This window comes from Cebus imitator, unplaced genomic scaffold (assembly GCF_001604975.1).
Source record: "Cebus imitator isolate Cc_AM_T3 unplaced genomic scaffold, Cebus_imitator-1.0 Scaffold80, whole genome shotgun sequence".
NCBI lineage: Eukaryota > Metazoa > Chordata > Mammalia > Primates > Cebidae > Cebus > Cebus imitator.
The window spans coordinates 854,665-875,175 of record NW_016107395.1 but is presented as its reverse complement, the minus strand read 5'-3'; the positions used below and the strand labels follow the sequence as shown (position 1 = coordinate 875,175).

Below are 20,511 nucleotides of genomic sequence, written 5' to 3'. Positions count from 1 at the left end.
TCTGAATGTCATCAGTATTTTGATAGAGATTGCACTGAATTTGTAGATTGCTTTGAGTAGTATGGACATTTTAACAATATTGATTCTTTCAATCCATGAACATGGAACATTTTTCCATTTTTTGGTGTCCTCTTCAGTTTCTTTCATTAGTGTTTTATAGTTTTCACTATAGGGATCTTCCACTTTTTTCAGTTAATTCCTAGGTACTTAATTTGATGTGTGGCTATTGTAAATGGGATTGCTTCTTTTGTTTCTTTTTCAGATATTTAATTTTACTTGTGGCTGTTGTAAATGGGAATTTTAAAAGTTTCTTTTTCACATTTTTCACTGTTGGCATACAGAAATGCTATTGATTTTTTTTATGTTGACTTTGTATACTGTAAATGTACTGAATTTGTTTATCAGTTCCATTTTCTTGTGGAATCTTTATGTATTTCCAAATGTAAGATCATATCATCTGCAACAAGGAACACTTGACTTCTTTCAATTTGAAAGCACTTTATATTTTTCTCCTGTCTGATTGCTCTAGCTAGAAATTCCAATTGAATAATAGTGGTGACAGCTGGCATCCTTGTCATGGTCCAGATCTTAAAGGAAAAGCTTCCAGTTTTTCCCCGTTCAGTATGATACTAGCTGTGGGTCTGTTGTATATGGCTTTTATTTTGTTGGAGTATGTTTATTCTTTGTGTGTGTGTGTGTGTGTGTGTGTGTGTGTGTGTGTGTGTGTGTATGTCCTCTCTTATTTCGTTGAGCAGTGGTTTGTAGTTCTCTGGAGTAAGTTTATTCTATCCCCAGTTTTTTCAAAGATTTTTTATCATGAAGGAATATTGACTTTTATCAAATGCCTTTTTTCAGCATCAGTTGAGATGATCATATGGCTTTCATTCTTCTTTCTGTTGATGTGATGTATCACATTAATTGATTTGCATATGTTGAACCACCCTTGCATCGCAGGAATAAATCCCAATTGGTGATGATAAATGGTCTTTCTAATGTATTGCTGAATTCAGTTTGCTAGTATTTTGTTAAGAATTTTTACATCAGTATTCATCAGCAATTTTAGCCTGTAGTGGTTTTTGTTTGTTTGTTTTGGTTTTTGGTTTTTTGTTTTGTTTTGTTTTAATGTGTCTTTGCCTGGTTTTGGTATCAGGGTAATCCCGGCCCCAGTTTGGAAATACTTCCTCCTCCTCTACCTTTCAAAATAATGCTTTTCAAAACAATTGAAGTACAATTGATATTAGTTTTTCTTTAAATGTTTGGCAGAATTCAGCAGTGAAGACACAAGTCTCAGGGTTTTCTTTACTGGGAGACTTTTTATTATGGCTTCAATCTCATTACTTGTTATTGGTCTGTTCAGGTTTTCCATTTTTTCCTAGTTCAATCTTGGTAGGTTATGTCTAGAAATTTGTTCATTTCTTCTCGGTTTTCCTATTTATTGGCATGTAGTTGCTCATAGTAGCCACTAATGATCTTTTGAATTTCTGCAGTGTCAGTTGTAGTGTCTCCTTTTCCATTTCTGATTTTATTTATTTGTATCTTCTTTTTTTCTTAGTATGGCTAAAGGTCTGTCCATTGTGCTTAACTTTTCAACAAATGACAACTTTGTTTCATTGATCTTTTGTAATTTGTTCATTTCAATTGCATTTATTACCATTCTGATGTTTATTATTTCTTCTAATTTGGGGTTTGATTTGCTCTTGGATTTCTAGTTAAGATGCATCATTAGGTTGTTTGATGTTTTTTCTCTTTTTGAACATAGGCACTTGTAGCTATAAAATTCCTTCTTAGTATTGCTTTTGCTATATCCCATAAGTTTTGGTGTGTTGTGTTTCCATTATTATTTGTTTCAGGAAATTTTTCAATTACCTTCTTAATGTCTTCATTGACCCACTGGTCATTTAGCAGCATATTGTTTAATTTCTATGTATTTGTATAATTCCCAAAATTCCTCATTATTAATTTCTAGTTATATCCCTTGTGGTCAGAGAAGATGTTTGATATTATTTAGATTGTTTTGAATGTCTTAAGATGTGTTTTGTGACCTAAAATATAGTCTATCCTTGAGAATGATCCATGCGCTGAGGAAAAAAAATGTTTATCCTGCAGCTCTTGGATGAAATGTTCTGTCAATATGTATTAGATCTATTTGGTCTATACTGCAGATTTCTTTGTTGATTTTCTGTCTGGAATATCTGTCCAGTACTGAAAGTAGGGTGTTGAGGTCTCTGGCTATTATTGTATTTGGGGTATATTTCTCTCTTTAGCTCTAAAAATATTTATTGTATGTATCTGGGTGCTCTAGTGTTGACTGCATATATATTCACAGTTGTTATATCGTCTTGCTGAATTGAACCCTTTATCATGGCACAGTGACATTATTTGTCTCATCTTACAGTTTTTGTCTTGAAATTTATTTTGTCTGATATAAGTATAGCAACTCCTGGTTTTTTGTTTGCTTGTTTCCATTAGCATGGAATATCTTTTTCCATCCCTTTATTTGCAGTCTATGTGTGTCTTTACAGGTGATGTGTATTTCTTGTAGGCGATAGATCATTGGGTCTTGTTTTTTCATCCATTAAGCCAAGCTATGTCTTTTGATTGAAGAGGTTAGTCCATTTACATCCAATGTTATTATTGATAAGAACTTACTCCTACCATTTTGTTATGTGTTTTCTGGTTGTTTTGTGGTCTTCTCTTTTTCCTTTCTGTCTTCCTCTAGTGAATATGATTTTCCTTGGTGACAGGATGTAGTTCTTGCTTTTTATTTTTTGTGTATCCATTGTATGTTTTTGGTTTGAGGTTGCTAGGAGGAGTGCGAATACTATCTTATAACCCATTATTTTAACTTGATAGTAGCTTAACACTATTTGCATAAGTTAAAAAAAAGTAAACTAATAAAAATATTCCTTAACTTCATCCTGTTTTTAAACTCTTTATTGTTTCTACTTATATATTATTGTACTGACTGTGTCTTGAAAATTTGTTTAGTCTATCCACTGAGGATAAGAATAGTTTACATACCATAGTGACAGTGTTATAATAGTCTGTGTTTTTCTGTGTACTTACCATTATCAGTAAGTTTCGTACCTTTGACTGATTATTTATTGCTCATGAATGTCCTTTTCTTCTCGAAGTACTCCCTTTAACATTCTTGTGAGGTGGGTCTGGTGTTGATGAAATCCCTCAACTTTTGTTTGGCTGTGAAAGCCTTTATTTCACCTTCATGTGTGAAGGAAATTTTTGTCAAATATCCCACTGTAGGGTAAAAGGTTTTTTTTCCTTCAGTACCATAAATATGTCATGCCATGCATTTCTTGCATTCTTTTGCTTGGATAGCAGTATTTTTCTTTAAGTTTGAGAAGTTCTCGTTGAATAAACTTTCTTTTAATAAACTCCTATGTCTTTCTTATCCACTTATTTAAGACCAATAACTCTTATATTTGCCCATTTGAGTCTATTTTCTGGATCCTGTAGGCATGCTTCATTGTTTTTTATTCTTTTTTTCTTTTGTCTCCTCTGTGTATTTTCAAATACCCTGTCTTCAAGGTTACTGTTTCCTCTAGTTGATCCATTCTATTAAAGGACTCTGATGCATTCTTTAGTATACCAACTGTATTTTTCAGCTCCAGAATTTCTGCTTGACTGTTTTTAATTATTTTAATATCTTTGTTGAATTTATCTGATAGAATTCTGAATTCCTTCTCTGTGTTATCTTGAACATATTTGAGTTTCCTCAACGCAGCTATTTTCAGTTCTTTGTCTGAAAGGTCACATATCTCTGTTTCTCCAGGATTAGTCCCTGGTGCCTTATTTAGTTCATTTGGTTAGGTCACATTTCCCTGGATGGTGTTGATGCTAGTTAGATATTCTTCAGTGTCTGGACGTTGAAGAGTCAGGTATTTATTCTAGCCTTTGCTGTGTGAGCTTATTTGTAGCCATCCTTCTCAGGGAAGGCTTTCAGAAATTTGAAAGATGTGGATGCTGTGTTCAAGCTGTATCTGCTTCAGGGGTACCCCAAGACCAGTAATGCTGTGATTCCTGCCGACTTGTACCACCTTGATGGTATTGGTCCAGATATGGGAGAATTCTCTAAATTATCAGGCAGAGATTTGTTTTCTTTTCTCACTTTCTCCCAAACATATAGAGTCTCCTGTGTCATTTTGTAACACCTAAACCTGGGGATGGGATGACACAGCACCTCTGTGGCCACCACCACTATGACTGGGCTGGGTCAGATCTGAAGTCAGCAAAGCACTGGGTCTCATGCAAGGCCTGCTGTAACCATTCCCTGGCTACTGCATATGGTTTCTAAAGGCCCTGGGACTGTACAGTCAACAGGTGGCAAAGCCAGCCAGGCCTATATCCTTCCTTTCAGGATGGCAAGGACCCCCAAGCCCTGGGTGGGTCCAGAAGTGTCATCTGGGAGTCAGGGAGTAGAGTCAAATACCTTAGAAGTCCATGTGGTATCCTATTATATTGCAGCAGAGCTGGCACTAAAAACAAAAGACACAGTCCTTACCACTCTTTCCTCCCCTTTCCCAAGGTACAGGAGCCTCACCCTATAGCTACTGCCACCCTAGTCATGATGAGTACTTCCAGACTACCACTGATGTTCCCATAAGGGCCAAGATCTCTTAAGTCTGCTTCTGGTGGATGCTGCCTAGCTTGAGACTCACCCTTCAGGGAAATGGGCTCCCCTGGACAGATCCAGAAATGCCATCCAACAGTCAAGTCCTTGGAATCAAGGACTCCAAGAGTCTGCTTGGTGGCCCACCCACCATGGCCATGTTGGTACCTAAGGTACAAGACAAAGTCCCCTTTACTTTTCCATCTGCTTTCCTCAAGAATAAGGAGTTTCTCCCCATAGCCACCATAGCTAGTAATGTGCTGAGTCTTACTTGCCAGCAAGTCTCAGAGGTTCACCCAAGGCCCAAGATGTAGTACCTGGTTATCTCTGCTGGTTATTTGGGGCTCAAGGGCTCTTCAGTTAGCGGGAGATGAAAGCTGGCAGGTCTAGGTCCTTTTCCTCAAGGCAGTGGGTTACCTTCTGTCCTAGGGTGTGTCTAGAAATTTTATCTTGGAGCTAGGACCTGGAATGGGGACCTCATGACTCACTGGTGTTCTATCCTGCTGTGGCTGAGCTGGTATCCAAGAGACAAGATAAAAACCTCACCACTCTTCTCTCAAGTGGAAGAAAGGAGTCTCTTTTGAAACAACAAGCTGTGCAACCTGGGTTTAGGGGAGAGATGATGCCAGCACTCCCTTGGTTACCCAAGCTGGTATCTCAGTATGGACTCATTTAGGAGTTGCAGTTCTGATGACCTAGACTGCCTTTCGAATGTACTTGGAGACACAGAACACTGTAGCCCTCTGTGGTGAGCTTTGCAGGCACTCAAGTTCTGACTGCTGGGATCTGCGACTCCCCTCTGGCTAGGCCTGGTTTAAATATTCTCTGTGTGACCAGGTATCAGCTGAGTTAGAACTGGTTTTCATTTCTGCTCTAACAGGACCGCACTGAGTTCAATGACTCACAATTACTGTGTTCTCCCTTCCCCAGAGCCCAGAGATACTCTCCACACCAGGCCGTTTCCTGTGAGGGTTGAGAAGGATGGTGTCACTGATTCAGGACTGCTTTTTCTATTTCTTCAGAGGCATTTTCAGTGATATCAAGTTAAATCCAGGTACTATAGGTGCTGACCTGATTTTTCGTTCTTATGAAGGTGTTTTTTTGCTATATAGATAGTTGTTAACTTGGTATACCTGAAGAAGAGATGATGTCATTGCAGGGGAATGTGAAGCCTTCTGTTCCAGCATCTTGCTCAGCTTCCCAATTCAGTTGTTATATATTTCTCAAGGCCCTCTATTGTCTGGGTTTTTTTCTCTTTAACATCTTTAAAAGTGCCCTACCACAAGACAGATTCAAGATTTAAACGTAATACCTAAAACCATAAAAATCCTAGAAGAAAACTTAGGCAATACCATTCAGGGCATAGGCAAGGACTTCATGACTAAAATACCAAAAGCAATGGCAACAAAAGCCAAAATAGACAAATGGGATCTAATTAAACTAAAGCACTTCTGCACAGCAAAAGAAACTGTCATTAGAGTGAACAGGCCACCAAAAGAATGGGAGAAAATTTTTGCAATCTACCCATCTGACAAAGGGCTAATATCCAGAATCTACAAAGAACTCAAATTTACAAGAAAAAACCCCATCAAAAAGTGGGCAAAGGATATGAACAGACACTTTGCAAAAGGAGACATTTTTGCAGCCAACAAACACATGAAAAAAAGCTTATCACTCGTCATTAGAGAAATGCAAATCAAAACCACAATAAGATATCAGCTAAAGCCAATTAGAATCATGATCATTAAAAAATCAGGCAACAAAAAATGTTAGAGAGGATGTGGAGAAATAGGAATGCTTTTACACTGTTAGTGGGAGTGTAAATTAGTTCAACCATTGTGGAAGACAGAGTGGTGATTCCTCAAAGATCTAGAAATAGAAATACTAATTGACCCAGCAATCCCATTACTGGGTATATACCCAAAGGATTATAAATCATTCCGTTATAAAGACACATGCACACATGTTTATTGTGGCACTGTTCACAATAGCAAAGACTTAGACTGGAGAGAGAAAATGTGGCACATATACACCATGGAATACTATGCAGCCATAAAAAGGGATGAGTTCATGTCCTTTGCGGGGACATGGATGAAGCTGGAAACCATCATTCTCAGCAAACTAACCCAAGAACAGAAAACCAAACACTAGATGTTCTCACTCATAAATGGGAGTTGAACAATGAGAACCAATGGACACAGGGAGGGGAACATCACACACCAGGGGTGTTGGGGAGGGATAGCATTAGGAGAAATACCTAATGTAGATGATGGGTGCAACAAACCACCATGGCACATGTATAACAACTATGTAACAAACCTGCACATTCTGCACATGTACCCCAGAACTTAAAGTATATATTTAAAAAAAAAAAACTACCTTACCTTTCTTATACAACTTCCTCAGGTTTTTCAACTCTCCTCTCTTTCTCCTTTTTTCTCTTCCTCTCCCCCTCCATTTGATCCAGGGATTTAATGTTTATATGTATTTCCCTCAAACTTCCTTTTTAAAACACAATCATGTCTCTGACCTTTTTGTTTATCGTTTTGTCATGGAAACATGTCTTCCTGCCCTCAGTTATAGTAGTTCTCATTCCAATATGCTTCCAGAAGATGCTGGACAGCATCATTTACATCTCCTGTATCTGTCTTCCTGGATCCCTTGCTCCTAAGCACATGCCATCATTCTGTCAATATATGAAAAAATGGTATTTCCTCTGCCTGAAAATGCATTGCATAATCCTCCATCTAGCATCCCACCTCCCACCTTTAACCAGCTAAATCTTCCTAATCTTTCAATATTTATTTTAGGGGGGCATTCTTCTGAAAGGTTTTTCTCCATTTGCCAGGCTATGCTAGGGGACTATCCACTATTATCTCATGATGATGAATGAGCTCTTACAGTGAAAGTCAAATCACACCACCCCTCTGCTCAAGATACTTCAAAGGCCCCTTGTTTTAATCTGAGTGAACATCAAAACTTTTGCAATGGCCTAATTTGCCCTACAGAATGTGCCACCTTTTCTTCATTATCTTCATTTTATACTACTCTCTTCTTTTCTCTAAACTAACCCTTTAGTGCCAAGGCAATAGCTGGGATGCTTTCCCTAGATAGCCACATGACTAACTCCCATGTCTCCTTCAAACCTTTGCACAAATGTCCCTTAATCAATGAGGCCTATTAAACTCTCCTGTTTTAAAATGCAATCTTCATCACCCTCCCCACCTGCAGATTCCTAATCTTCCTTTCTTTGCTCCATTTTTATAGCACTTACTCTCTCCTATCAAAGTACACATTTTTATGACTATTTATTGTCCGCTTCTCCTTATGAGAATGTAAGTAAGCTCTGCAAGGAAAGATATTTTTATCTGTATTGTTCACTTGAATTCTCCAGGTGCCTACAGAGATGACTGGAACTTAATAGGTGCCCAGTAAATGTGTCTGAAGGAATGAGCCCTGATTGTATGTGCTACAATGTCTTCTTTGTCTGCCTCCCCACCAGCACACTATTAACTTTTTGAAGGCAGGGAATTTTACTATTATGTCTGTTTACAATATGTTAGCACATTTCCTCATAGTAGTGGGTTTATAATAAATGTTTGCTAAGTGCATGTGTTCATCTCTGACATCCCCACTCCATAGCTTTGCAGGGTTTGTGATGACACCACGTCAAACCAGAATACAAATGCAATAATGTTGTTTTCTTAGTAGGGAAGCATTGTTATAAACTATCACAGTATCTGGGATCTGCCGAGATAAGGACACCAATATAGTGAACATTGCTCCTGCTGAGTTTCTTCAAAATTTAAGAAATCGCCAGAGTCCATTTTAGCTTTTCCCCCTTCTGTACCTATACATGAAACATTTATTTTAATAAGTTGGGACTAAAGGGAAGCCTGAGAACTGTAGAGCTTGAAAAATAGTATCTTACCTTTTGTGATTTTTCTTTTTGTTTCCTTTCTCAGAGCTCTTCCTGCCATGATGCAGTGGGTCCGCATGCAGAAGCCAGGAGAGAGTGGCATCAATATTGTCACTGCCGATTTTGTAGAACTTGGTGACTTTATCAGCACTGTCATAAAGCTCAACTATGTCTTTGATGAAGGAGAAGCCAACACTTGATAGCACTACTTGGAATTTCCATGAATAAGATGGAGAAGGCTCATTGTATTAGGCATTATCTGTAAACACTCTGATCTTCCTATTCTACTAAGTCCCTGAAGGGAATAGAGCTGGTAGTGGGTGGGAAAAGGGGAAAACTATTTCTTCATTGATTACAAGCATACTCTTCATGACTATAAATATTTCATTTCCCATTTGATGAGTGAAATCTACTTCTAGTGTTAGGGATTAAAAAAAAAAACAGTAAATTTGTTTTTCAAAATTAGTCTTTGTAACGTAGAACTCATGAGTGTTTACTTGATTAGGTTCTCTACTTTCAGCCTAAGGCTCCTACACTGTCTATACCCTGTAACCTTTCTGCTCCCTCTCTTGCTCGCTCTTTTTAATCAGATGCTCTATGGAAATCAAAACAATTGGATGCCCAACATTTTGTGTATTACATTGTTGTCTTAAAACTTATTTGTTTTGTGGAACTTGGTATAATACTCTGCAGTCATCTGCAGTTAGGCAATCATAGCTATCTTTTGCTCATAGAAAATCTGCATCAAATCAGTCTCCATGCATCAGTAATATTGGAGGCCATAATCAGTGATTTTTGTTATATGAAAATAATAGTGTTTCACAGTATTTCTATTTAAGGCAGCTATAAATATAGGATAAAAACATTTTTGGAAGAACTGTGAATGCCAACTTCAGAGGGAAAAAATGGTTGAGGGGTGAAAGAGATGGATGGCATTTTAATTCAGCAATCTCTTGAATAATATTGCCCGCAAGTAGCCAGTAAATGATAAGGTACGACAAGTGCGTTAAAATTGAAAACTCTGAAAAGAGCTCTTTAAACAGCCCTCTTAATGACTCCTCTGATTATTAAAAAAAAAAAAAAAAAGGAAGGAAGGAAGAAAAAAAGACTGCAAGCTTTCCTGCCAATTGGGGATTTCCAAATATTTAATCTAAACTCCAGATTTTAAGGAAGATTTTTAAAGAAACTTCAAGATTTTGACTTGAAGAAAGAGAGAGGCTGGTAGAAGGAGTTAGAGCAATGTTTTTGAAATTATGTCCATGAAATTACAGGGTTCTGTGAAATATCTTTACAAAACTTGAAATCTATGAGATGTGAGTGGACCTCTTTAAAATTGGCACTGATTCCTCACTTCTGAGTTTCACCCTATTTGAGGGATGAGAGGCAAAAGTTTCACACAAAGTTTCTACAACCTAACATTTAATCCTCTGTGTCTACTGGGAAGAACAATGACACAGCCTGAGTGTTGTTTCCGACTTGGTGTCTTTGTGATATTTGACAACTCTAAAAAATAATCTTAGTAAGAGCACAATAATCCTTGCCTATGTACTTCACAAGAATATTGTGAGGTATTTATAAAAATTATAAAATTTGATGAAATTCTTACAATTATGAATTATTTTCATATTTAGAAATAATCGCACCTCAATAGTTTCCTAGGACAATACAGTCCATGCAAAGTAGGGTCATAGAGAAATAAAAGCATGCCCTCAGCTTTTAATGAACTTAAATGTAGCACATATGGCTTCATCTCTTAGATACGGAAATTGAATTCAAGATTATATATGTCAAGGTCATAAATAATTGAGTTGATTTCAAAATTATAAATACTCATGATCAGAAAATAGTACATATTAGCAATTAAAGGGAGGAAAAGAAATTGTTTATACTGAAGAGAATGTTTATGAGGAGTGTGCATATACCTGTGGTAGACCAAATAGCATACATGTACACACAAAAATGTGTTTATACATTCGGGTTGTGTGTATACATCTTGCCATATACAATATACCAACATATGCCCACTCCTGTGCAAGCATACAGACTCAAACATACACAAACACACAGAGATATGGACACAGTACAATTCTTTTCAAATGAAAACATTAATATTAAAGACTGAAACCCTTAATGTGTTAAGAAGAGTAATAAGATCTTTGAGAGTAGATGATCACATTAAAATATTTTTGTAAAAAATTCTAGTGCAGGACTTCATTATTTTCAAAATATGTTTCTTCTTTCCATTTTCCCTCCCCTTGTAGTTTTATCTTTCTATTTCTTACACCTGCTCTTTATGTGCAAATGTATATGAATCCTTTTTAAATGATTAGAATTACAGAAATGCATGTCCCACAAATTTGGTTTTCAGGCAGACGTTTTCCTCTAGCTGGCTACTCATTCATCCTTCAGGAGGATCTTTAGCCAAGCATATTTGCAGTGACACATAAATTTAATTTTATAAATATAATGGAAAACAGATTTCTCATCATATTAATGAATAAAATATAGAGATGATTATGTTGTATTTTCTTAAACCTAGATACTTTCTTACAGTGTTTGCTTAGAATTAACTTTGTCCTATTTGTCAACTGGGTGCTGGAAAAAAACATGATGAAGCTTTAGAATAATTGTGTAGATTTTTAACTAGGGAAAGCTTTGTATTGCTGCTAATGACAAGCACCCAGAAACCTTGTTAGACAAAAGGCACTTTCAAGCCAATGCTGTGGTTTCCTCTGGACATACAGTGCCTATGTAGCAGGCACTGAGAGTAAATGGACTTGCCTTAATTTAGAAAGGGGGGAAGAGGTAGAAGGGAACCATGCGTCCTCCAGTTAGTTGGGGAGTTTACTAGGAGAGAGTCCTTGGAAAGGGGAATGGAGAGAAGGTACCTTTCAGTGTCTTCTGTCCATTAGCCCTGCCCTGGAGCACACTGCCCTGGAGCACACTTTTGTCCATTCGCCCTGCCCTGGAGCACATTTGTTACTTCCAAAAGTAACAAATGGTGATATACAATCAAAGACTACCCTCAGCCTATGCTCCTTTGTCTTAGCTGGGCACTGTCTTTTCAGAGTTTGTGTGGCACAAGGGCTACACACGGGCCCCAAGATGGCAGTAGATACAGCTTGGTGCACTTTTTGTTTTGCTTGTTTCTTAAGACTATTTCACAAGTCCTGCAAGGCAACAAAACAAAACAACCAGACAAATAAAATCTAACTTTTACCCAATCTACAGCAGAAAATCAAAGGAGTGGGTGGGACGAGAGAAAATATGCAAAGAGCAACATTTTTAAGTTTGCTTTCCTGTCTGTGATTTTCAAAGACTAATATAACAAAAATGTCTTCTGCCATTATCATTTATGTCTCCCTATTTACTACACAGTCATGTAAATGCAGAGAATGAGGAGGCATCTTTTAAAAGCCTTAGGATATTCTATATGATGACCTCAATATTTACTTTCAGCCATACTGGGAAAACTTACTTTTCATGGACTGCCACCTAACAGTGAATGTATTAGAGTATAAAATGTTTGGCACGTATACACCTCTATGTGCACACACACACACACACACACACAGAGAGAGAATGCACATTTCACATACATACACTTATTCAAGTTGAAACTGCACTCGAATCAATCTGATTCTACTGCCGTTTCAACTCTTAAAATCAATATCTCCTGCATTAGTAGATATAAATCTAATTCAAGTATTTAAATATTTGAGAGGAGAAAAGTAACTAGAAAACCAATGAAAAGTGAGACTGTCAGAAACAGAAAATGCCTGGCACTAACAATGTATCTACATTGTCAATTATACTTCAAATTAGAGAATCCAAGATGGACTTGAATATAAATTACACACACACACACGCACGCACACACACACACACACACACACACACCTTAAAGTTGTTTTAAGTTCTTTGAAGTTTGAACATGTTTTTACCCAGGGTTATTTTGTTCAGGTTCTTCCTTGTTAGGATTCCAGACTGGAAAGTTGGAAGTCTCAGGAAATGCATGTTTCCATGAGTTTTTTAGTTTCACGGTTTTACAGATCCAACAACACAATCTTTTAATCTTTGGTGGCTCAACCAAATAGGAGCTCCATAGGCAGAGTGCTCAAGCTTTGAATTGCTAATAGAAAATAATGCATAGTGTCCTCAGGATATGATAAACAAGGTTTTTAAGAGCATTTTATTTTATAGCACTTTTGTCTTTTCAGCTAGATTTCAGTGACACCATGGTGTAAATGCTATATTTGCCATAACTTATTGGTGGCTCCTGTGTTACATACAGTTTTAAATAATGCTCTAAATTGTTTGTTTTCCCAATAATAATGATAAAATATTCTGTAGAATTTGTAAAACATGTCTATTGAATCTGTTGAAAATTGTGTAATTGTTCTTTCAATTGTGATACTATTTTGTAGATATTAGTTTTAAATGTATATTTGTATGAGTCAAAAGTATGTGCTTGTATGTGGTGTGTGTACGTTTATGATCTCTTATCAAAAATCAAACTTATCCTAAAGAAAAAGGGCACATTGTGACCAGCCTTAATTTATTAACACTTTTTTTGTTGTTCTTGCAATTTGGATTTAAAACTGAAACTGAAATTAATGTTTTTGTTAAAAATCGCTTCTTTTAATTTTACGAAGAATGTGCTTTAGAACCTATCTGTGTTCCCACAAGCAAACTGTCCAGCTTGTGAGGCACCCCATGCTTTTTGAAATAGTCAAACATCTATTAACTTATTAATGTCATCATCACACAGACTAATTTGTTTTCATCAGCAACAAAACCAGTGCACTTCTAAAATTGCTGTTCCCAACATGGCACCCATTTTTCTTTAATAAGTTTTCCATCAAAAATGGTTTCTCCAAACCATTACTTTTAAAAGTTCTATCTTCTCAAGTAAAATGAACTCCCTTGGTGTTATGGGAGTTTTTAAAGGCCCATCCATACTAGGTGGTTCCAACACGGTTGTCTTCTCAAAAAAAGCAAGCGGGAAACCCTCACTACTTTCCGTGTCTGCCCCACATGTAGTCTAGCAATAGAAAATTCATGACTAACAAGGATCTACACGTGGTCATGCTTGAAGCAAAAATTCTGTGACCTTCTTCGGGCTTGGCATTTGGGTACAGAATATTAATTAACTTACTTATTTCCTTTCTTTCTCTATCCTTAGTTATTCCTTCTCAGTATTTAGGGTTGCCAGGTAAAATACAGGATACCCGGTGAAATTTAAATTGCAGATAAGATTTCTTTAGTGTATTTCTCATATATTTTATCAGACATACTTTCACTTTTAAAAAAAGTTTATCTGAAATGCAAAGTAACTGAGTATGTCCTATATATTTTTTCCTAAATCTTACAATCCTATCCACACTCCCTTTCTCTCTTTTTCAGCTGGTATAAGGGGTGAGATCTGCCTCCCTCCATACCCCTGTGTTCAGACACCTCATGAATATCTGCAGACATAATGTCCTTCAAGGAGGAAAATATTGGTCAGCTCCAGGTCCCGCAAATGCTTTTTGAAGGACCAACTCAAATACAGATGGGATAATCAAGCAAATATCTTCATGAGACTAATGCCACCACGATCAACATTTCCCTTTGCCAGCCTGTTGTGAGGTCCAGGTTTCGCCATTAATCCCTTATGCAGCATTTCCCAGTAACTGGCACAACCAAAAACACGACAACGTATTAGAAATGCTCCTGAAAAGTGACAGCACCCCCTGACTAGTACCAGGACCTCTTTTAAATTCAATTTCTTTTTTCTTTCAGAGAGATAACAAACTAATTCATTATTCCCTTCATTAACACCTTAGCACAAATTATTTTCATCAGGTTAAAACTCGTCATCTACGGAATTGTAGAAAAGGTGACATAGGAAGGAACTGTCTTCACTGCTGGAAGAACAGGAGAGCCTGAGGTATAGATATTGCCCTGGTGACGCTCCTCAGGACATTGCTGGGGGGCAGGGGAGGCGGGCTGGGAGACAGAATGTCACCCTGACATGAAGCTATCACCTGGCAGAGAGGCTTATCCAAGCAAACGATAACAACCAGCCCTTTTTTTTGGAATTGAAAACCCAAGAAGCCTCAAAATAAGAACACTTACATCAGAGGCTAGTTTCTAAAGCAGATCAGAAAATAGAACCATGTTGGAATTCCTAAATTCTAACTTTCAAATACTGTTGTTTCCAACAGTGAATCCTTGACAAAGCCTGAACGTAGATGGAGTTTTGAAACATTTTTGGTAGCTACCTCCTCTCTCGAAATTCCTGTAAGTGGCACAGGAAAATCCAAATCCCTTAATATAACATGTCCATCTCATGACTCCTGCTTACACACAATTGTGTTGATTTTTTTCATTTCTGGAGGATGGGAATTTGCAGAGCTGGTGACATTTCCTTCATTAGACACCAGAAATTCACCAGAGAGAGACAGATCTGTGCCTTCTCTTTTTAGGATCTGGCTGATACTTTAATAAACGTGGTGTAAAGAAAATCCATGCCTACAGTCTGTATAGCAAATGTGAATTTTTTTACTAAGATTGTGTTCTTAATGCAAAAAAGTTTATTTGTATTCAGTGAAATGCCTAATAAAGTCATGGTACCAATTATCTTTATTTTTTATTTTAATATTCATCAGTGCTTCATTATAAGCTCAAAAATGGATCCCTTAAATAGGGCATGATTCAGAGCATCAGAAAATATAATTCTTTTTTAACAATGTGAATCATCATATTAGGATTTTCACCATAAATATGTATATAATCTACCAATAAAGGCAATGCTATGAGTGCTGCTATTATATAAAAGTTAGGTATCTGATGTCCAATACACTTCTGATATTATAAAGAAGTCCCATATCAATGTAGCAATATTATAGTAACATAATATATTAATATATTAATATTATAAAACACTATTTCAAAGTTAAAAGATTTGGATGAAGGAAATCTATCTACTTTCCTTGAGCTTGCATGGTACCTAACACATAAGACATTATTTCTGAAGTGGAATTGCCTTTATATTTCACCAAGCAAACCCTACCTGCTGGGGTTTAAATCTTACTTAAAACAAAATTTAAGCATTGTAATAGTATTACAAAAAGAGTCAAGCAAATAAATATGGTCCAAGATGATATTTGGGGCTGGGCATAGACATAACCCCACCTCAAAGACTCTACTAATATACATTAGTAGATTTATGACATTAGAAGATTTCTATTTATAAAGCTGTAATGATTTCTATATTCAAGAAGTAGTGTATGTCTGCAAATAATACTCCACATAACTATATCTGTGTGTCCTTAAATTAATGTTGCTATAGCTTCATCAGAGCTGTTATTCATCTGTCATTCAGCAAACATTTGCCTACTTTGTGGCAGGCTCCCTGCTAAGCACTATAAAACATTTATAAAAAGTTTCCTAGGAAAATGGACAAAGTACATCTTTGGAGTCTCTCACTTGAGCTAACATGTGGCACTATTTAGTCTCCAAGCAAAGCATTCATTCTCAATGACATTTTCAAAGTAATATCCCCAGATAATAAAATTGTTTGAACATAGTTATTCCTGAAAGCCTGAGAAGAAAGAGACAACTTCTAAAATGCACATAATTGGAAATACGTTGGTCATGACCACAGGCAAGGAAGAGTAGACTCTTGTTGTCTCCCTGGCACAAACTTTGCCACTATGTACAGGGCACTGTGTGCAAGCTGGTGGCCACTTCCTATCTGTAGCTCTAAAACAGAAATAGCAGAGCTCTATCCCTTTTTCTTTCTCCCCTTACCTACAGGCTTCTGAAGAAACTGCCTTTGCTCCACAGAAGAGGCTGATGGCACCAATGAGATGATAAAAAGTAGACTTCTGCACCTCAGGTAAGCTGACTCCATAAATAAAAGAGGTATCTCCTCCACATAAGGTAAAAATTATGGTGCTTCCTACATCAAACGGGTATAAACATCATCTGGAATTGAAGGAGATAATTCTTTCCAGGTGGAAAAAAATACTCCAGCATGATAAGAGGTATCATCATCGGTTCTTGACACATGGTTCAATGTATGTTCTTAGTAGTAAGCCGTAATAATGTCTGCACTGGAATTAAGTAGCAAGAAGTGAATCTAAATGCAATGAACACGATACCACGTGTACTCTTCAGTCCTGTGGATAGAACTATTCCTGGAAACAACTGGAGCTATTGGTCTACGCTGAACAACACTGAAACCACATTAAATTCTAACAAGTGGGATTTAGTGTCATCGTGACAGAGAGGACAGTGTTCGACAACACCAACGCTAGCAGTTCCCAAAGCACTTCTTGGCAGAATGCTTATTCTCTATTCGCACTTACTTCTTCATAGGAATGTGTAAGCTTGACCTTCTAGGGTTATGCTGAGAAGCAATTAAGAAAAAAATATTTTGCCTCAACACAACCACCCAGCCATTATTAAGTTGCGCTCTTTCATTTTGGAAGAAAAATGTGCCTGTAGACTGGTTTCTATATTGCATGTGGATAAGGCAGGACATTTTAATTTAGAACCAATAATCCTTTGCTCTTTGGACTATAAGAATATTAGCCTTTGATTTAAGCACTGAAGGTAAGATATTCTTGTATTCCTAGGGCATAGCAGGTATTAAATCATGTTTGGAAACGATGAAAGTGTGGCTGATTGTGGTCCAATCAAACTGTGCACAGGTGCTTGATGAGGGTCACATACATGCTAAGTACTGATAGGTGGTAACGAGGGTTCAAAAAAGAATAAGGCAGTATCCTTTACCTATTGCATTCCTTGGAGAAATACTGAGAAACTGAGTAGAATTTCGGGGAAAATACACTGCATGGTGTTCTCTACAAGAGTAGAAAGACCCTGTCTCTCAGTTTTAAAGGTAACTCTAAATCTTAATGAAGAATAGTCAACCATGGGAACTTGGCTTATCTATTCTAAAGAGCTGGAAAAGATTTGGGGAGGAAGTTACATTTTCAGCTTCAACAAAATGTCTTGTTAAATTTTCCCAAAATCTCTTATTAAATTTTTCATCTGCTCATGGATACATGTGGGGTTGCATATATTAACTAAAATTCCACAGATTCCTGCTCCCACACAAGACCTCTGCTCACATACCCTTTTGCATGACTGCCTCTTACCCCATGCTTTTCTGAGTGCCCAGAATATACTAGGTTGGTGCAAAAATAATTTCAGTTTTTGCCATTATTTCCTGTTTGATTCATACAAAACTCCACTACTTCTGGCTACTGCCTGTGCTGCTTTCTCATCTTGATGCCCACTAAAGTCTCTAGTCTCTGCCCTTTCTCTGCCAGATCCAGCAATCTGCCCAGTTAGCACTGCTTATCAGCAGCTGGGCATCCTACAAAGGTGGAGTCTTCAGGGACTAAAGGGGTAGCTGACCTGTGGCCAGGTAGAGATATGTGAGAAAATGCTTCTCCTCTCTTCTTTATGCTACATTCTAATAGAGGAGCTCACATATAGGGCTATTGTGTTCTAATAATTACCTAAGATCAGAGGAGTGGAAGCTTTTTTTTTTTTTGAGACAGAGTCTCCCTCTGTTGCTTAGGCTGAAGTGCAGTGGCACAATCATGGCTCACTGCAGCCTCAAGCTCCTGGGCTCAAGTGATCCTCCCACGTCAGCCTATCTAGTAGCTGGAACTGCAGGCATGTGCCACCATATCCAGCTAATGTTTTAAAATGTTTGGTAGAGACAGGGTCTCACTATGTTGCTCAGGCTGGTCTTGAACTCCTGGTCCCAAGTGATCCTCTTGCCTCACCTTTCCCAGGTGCTAGGATTGCAGGCATATCATTTATAAATCAGGTTCTCTCTCTTTCCCTCCCTCTCCCCCACTCCTCATCCCCCTCCCCCTTCCCCTCTCTTTCTCTCTCATCTATGGCCTGGAGTCAGAAATGAATTCCAATGACAACCACCATGCTATTCTCAAAATCGCCACTCCTCTCTAAAGACCAGAACCTTCTTCTTGTCAAATTTATCTTCTTGGCTTCTCATTCTCTCAAGACATTATCCTAGTTTATTTCTTAATTTTTATAAAGATAGGGCTCTGAGAGATCCACACTCCCCATTCTGTTGTTTAGAATCATTCTAGGACCTCCTGTGTGTGTGGTCTAAAAGAACCAGCAGCTCCTGCTAGCAGCCATCTCCACACAGACAGGCAAATGACAAATCGAGTAGGGGGCGCTGTGTTTGCGTTCCAGCTTTTCCTTGGTAAAATTCTTCCTTCCCCTGTCCACCCCAACAAAACTTATTCTCTCACATACACACACAAAATGATGAGTTCATTTAATGTGGCTTAAAATAGTAGTTTTTACTTTAGAGGAGCGTTTACAGAAAAATGAAATCACAAAGCAATATATTACAGGATGGCTGTCACAGGGAAAGGCCAGTGGCTTTGTGCTCCCTTTCCCTACTCTCTACCTTTCCTGAGAGGCTCTATTGAAACTCCTAGGACTGTCCAGAGCAGCACTTCTCAAAATTTTGTGCAAACAATAACATAGGGATCTTTACAAAAAATCAGATTCTGATTTTGCATGTCAGAGATGGGCCCCAGATTCTCCCTTTCTTAGAAGCTCCCTATGATACCGACACTTCTGTCACAGGCATCCCAACGTCAGTAGCTAGGCTATGGAGTCCAGCTTCAAAAAAAACTGCTTCAAAGCTCAAATTTCCATGAGATTTGCTTTGCAGATGATTAAATGACCCGGGCTCTAATTATAAAAACAGTATGAATTCAAGAATTATAGTGGGAGAGAGCGCTATAATAATTAAAAACTCTTTGGCTTCCCAATCCTAGCCAAACCAAAACCACCAGTAACTACTTGTAGTCTAACAAAATCAGGTTTATTTACCCACTGCAATGTTCATCTCACCAAAAGGAAAACATAAGTTGCTACAGAGTTCTGTGCAAGAGTGAGTTTGGATGAAATTTAAACAAAACAGTATTTTGATAGACTCAAAGCAAAGCAGGGCCTTGTAAAGTCTAGTCAAGACTAGTCAGCAAAACAGACTCAGAGTCCTGTTTCCCTTCACCCTACAGTGATGTAGCTGTGGAATGTTGTGTGCAGAAACTCACTATCTAAAGTTCCGCTCCTGGAGGCTTCTGCTCTGTGTCAAAGTGACTTAAATCCTGCATGCACAAATGGAATGTTTTATTTTTACTGACAGAATTTTAAACAGCCATACTTATTCAAGAAGGGGGTTGTACTGACACCTTAGAGTGTAGTGTGTCCTTCTGTGAGTGTCTTCTTCCTTGCAGAGTTGGCATTAACTGTATCTTTCTGTTATTCCAACCTGATAAGTGGCCATGCAAGATTATACTTTCTCAGTCCCAAACTAATTTTAACCTGATCAGTTTGCAAATGACAGAAACCCAAGTAAGATCAGTTGAACCAAAAACGTGAGGGAGAAGGATACTTTTCAAACTAATTGGAACTGAAAGAGAAGCAGTTCTGGGGATAACGGGATCTGGAGTCTCAAACAGTATCATCCAAGCTTGAGTTTTCCCTATCTGTTTTATTCTACTCTGTCTGCATTGACTATACTTAAGTAGGATCTTTTCACACTGAATCAAGATGACGAAAGATAGTTTTTCCTAATAGTTTCAGCATAGAAACATAACTGAGATTCATTGATCTGATTTGGGCCTGAAGTCAATTGCCCAAACAAGCACTGGGTATGAGAATAGAATGGACTGATTGGCTGGGTCTTTGCCAACCCCATCCTTATGAGTGAACTGCAAATGAGGATGCAGTGGTTTACAAGAAAAAGCTAAGTTCTGCTACTAGAAGATGTGAGAAGATGCTCTAGTCAGGCACGAATAGCAGATGTCATCTACATGAGTTTCCCAACACCTCTGAAACCATGCCATGTAAGGGGGCATTGCCTTTATTTACTCATTAGAGTGGCCTTGATTGTTTCTGCTTCAGTTCTGAA

The 20,511-nt window shown here is 37.7% G+C and overlaps 1 protein-coding gene across 1 annotated transcript in view; it reads left to right on the top strand.

Annotated features, from left to right (window-relative positions):
• The window catches only part of PLCXD3 (phosphatidylinositol specific phospholipase C X domain containing 3), a 200,014-nt gene extending 189,965 nt beyond the window's left edge, over positions 1–10,049 (top strand). Inside the window, exon 3 of the mRNA XM_017533131.2 lies at positions 8,593–10,049. Coding sequence (XP_017388620.1) covers positions 8,593–8,746 — 154 coding nt within the window. The 3' untranslated portion in view covers positions 8,747–10,049. The remainder of the gene's footprint in view (positions 1–8,592) is intronic.
• The last annotated feature ends 10,462 nt before the right edge of the window (positions 10,050–20,511 follow it).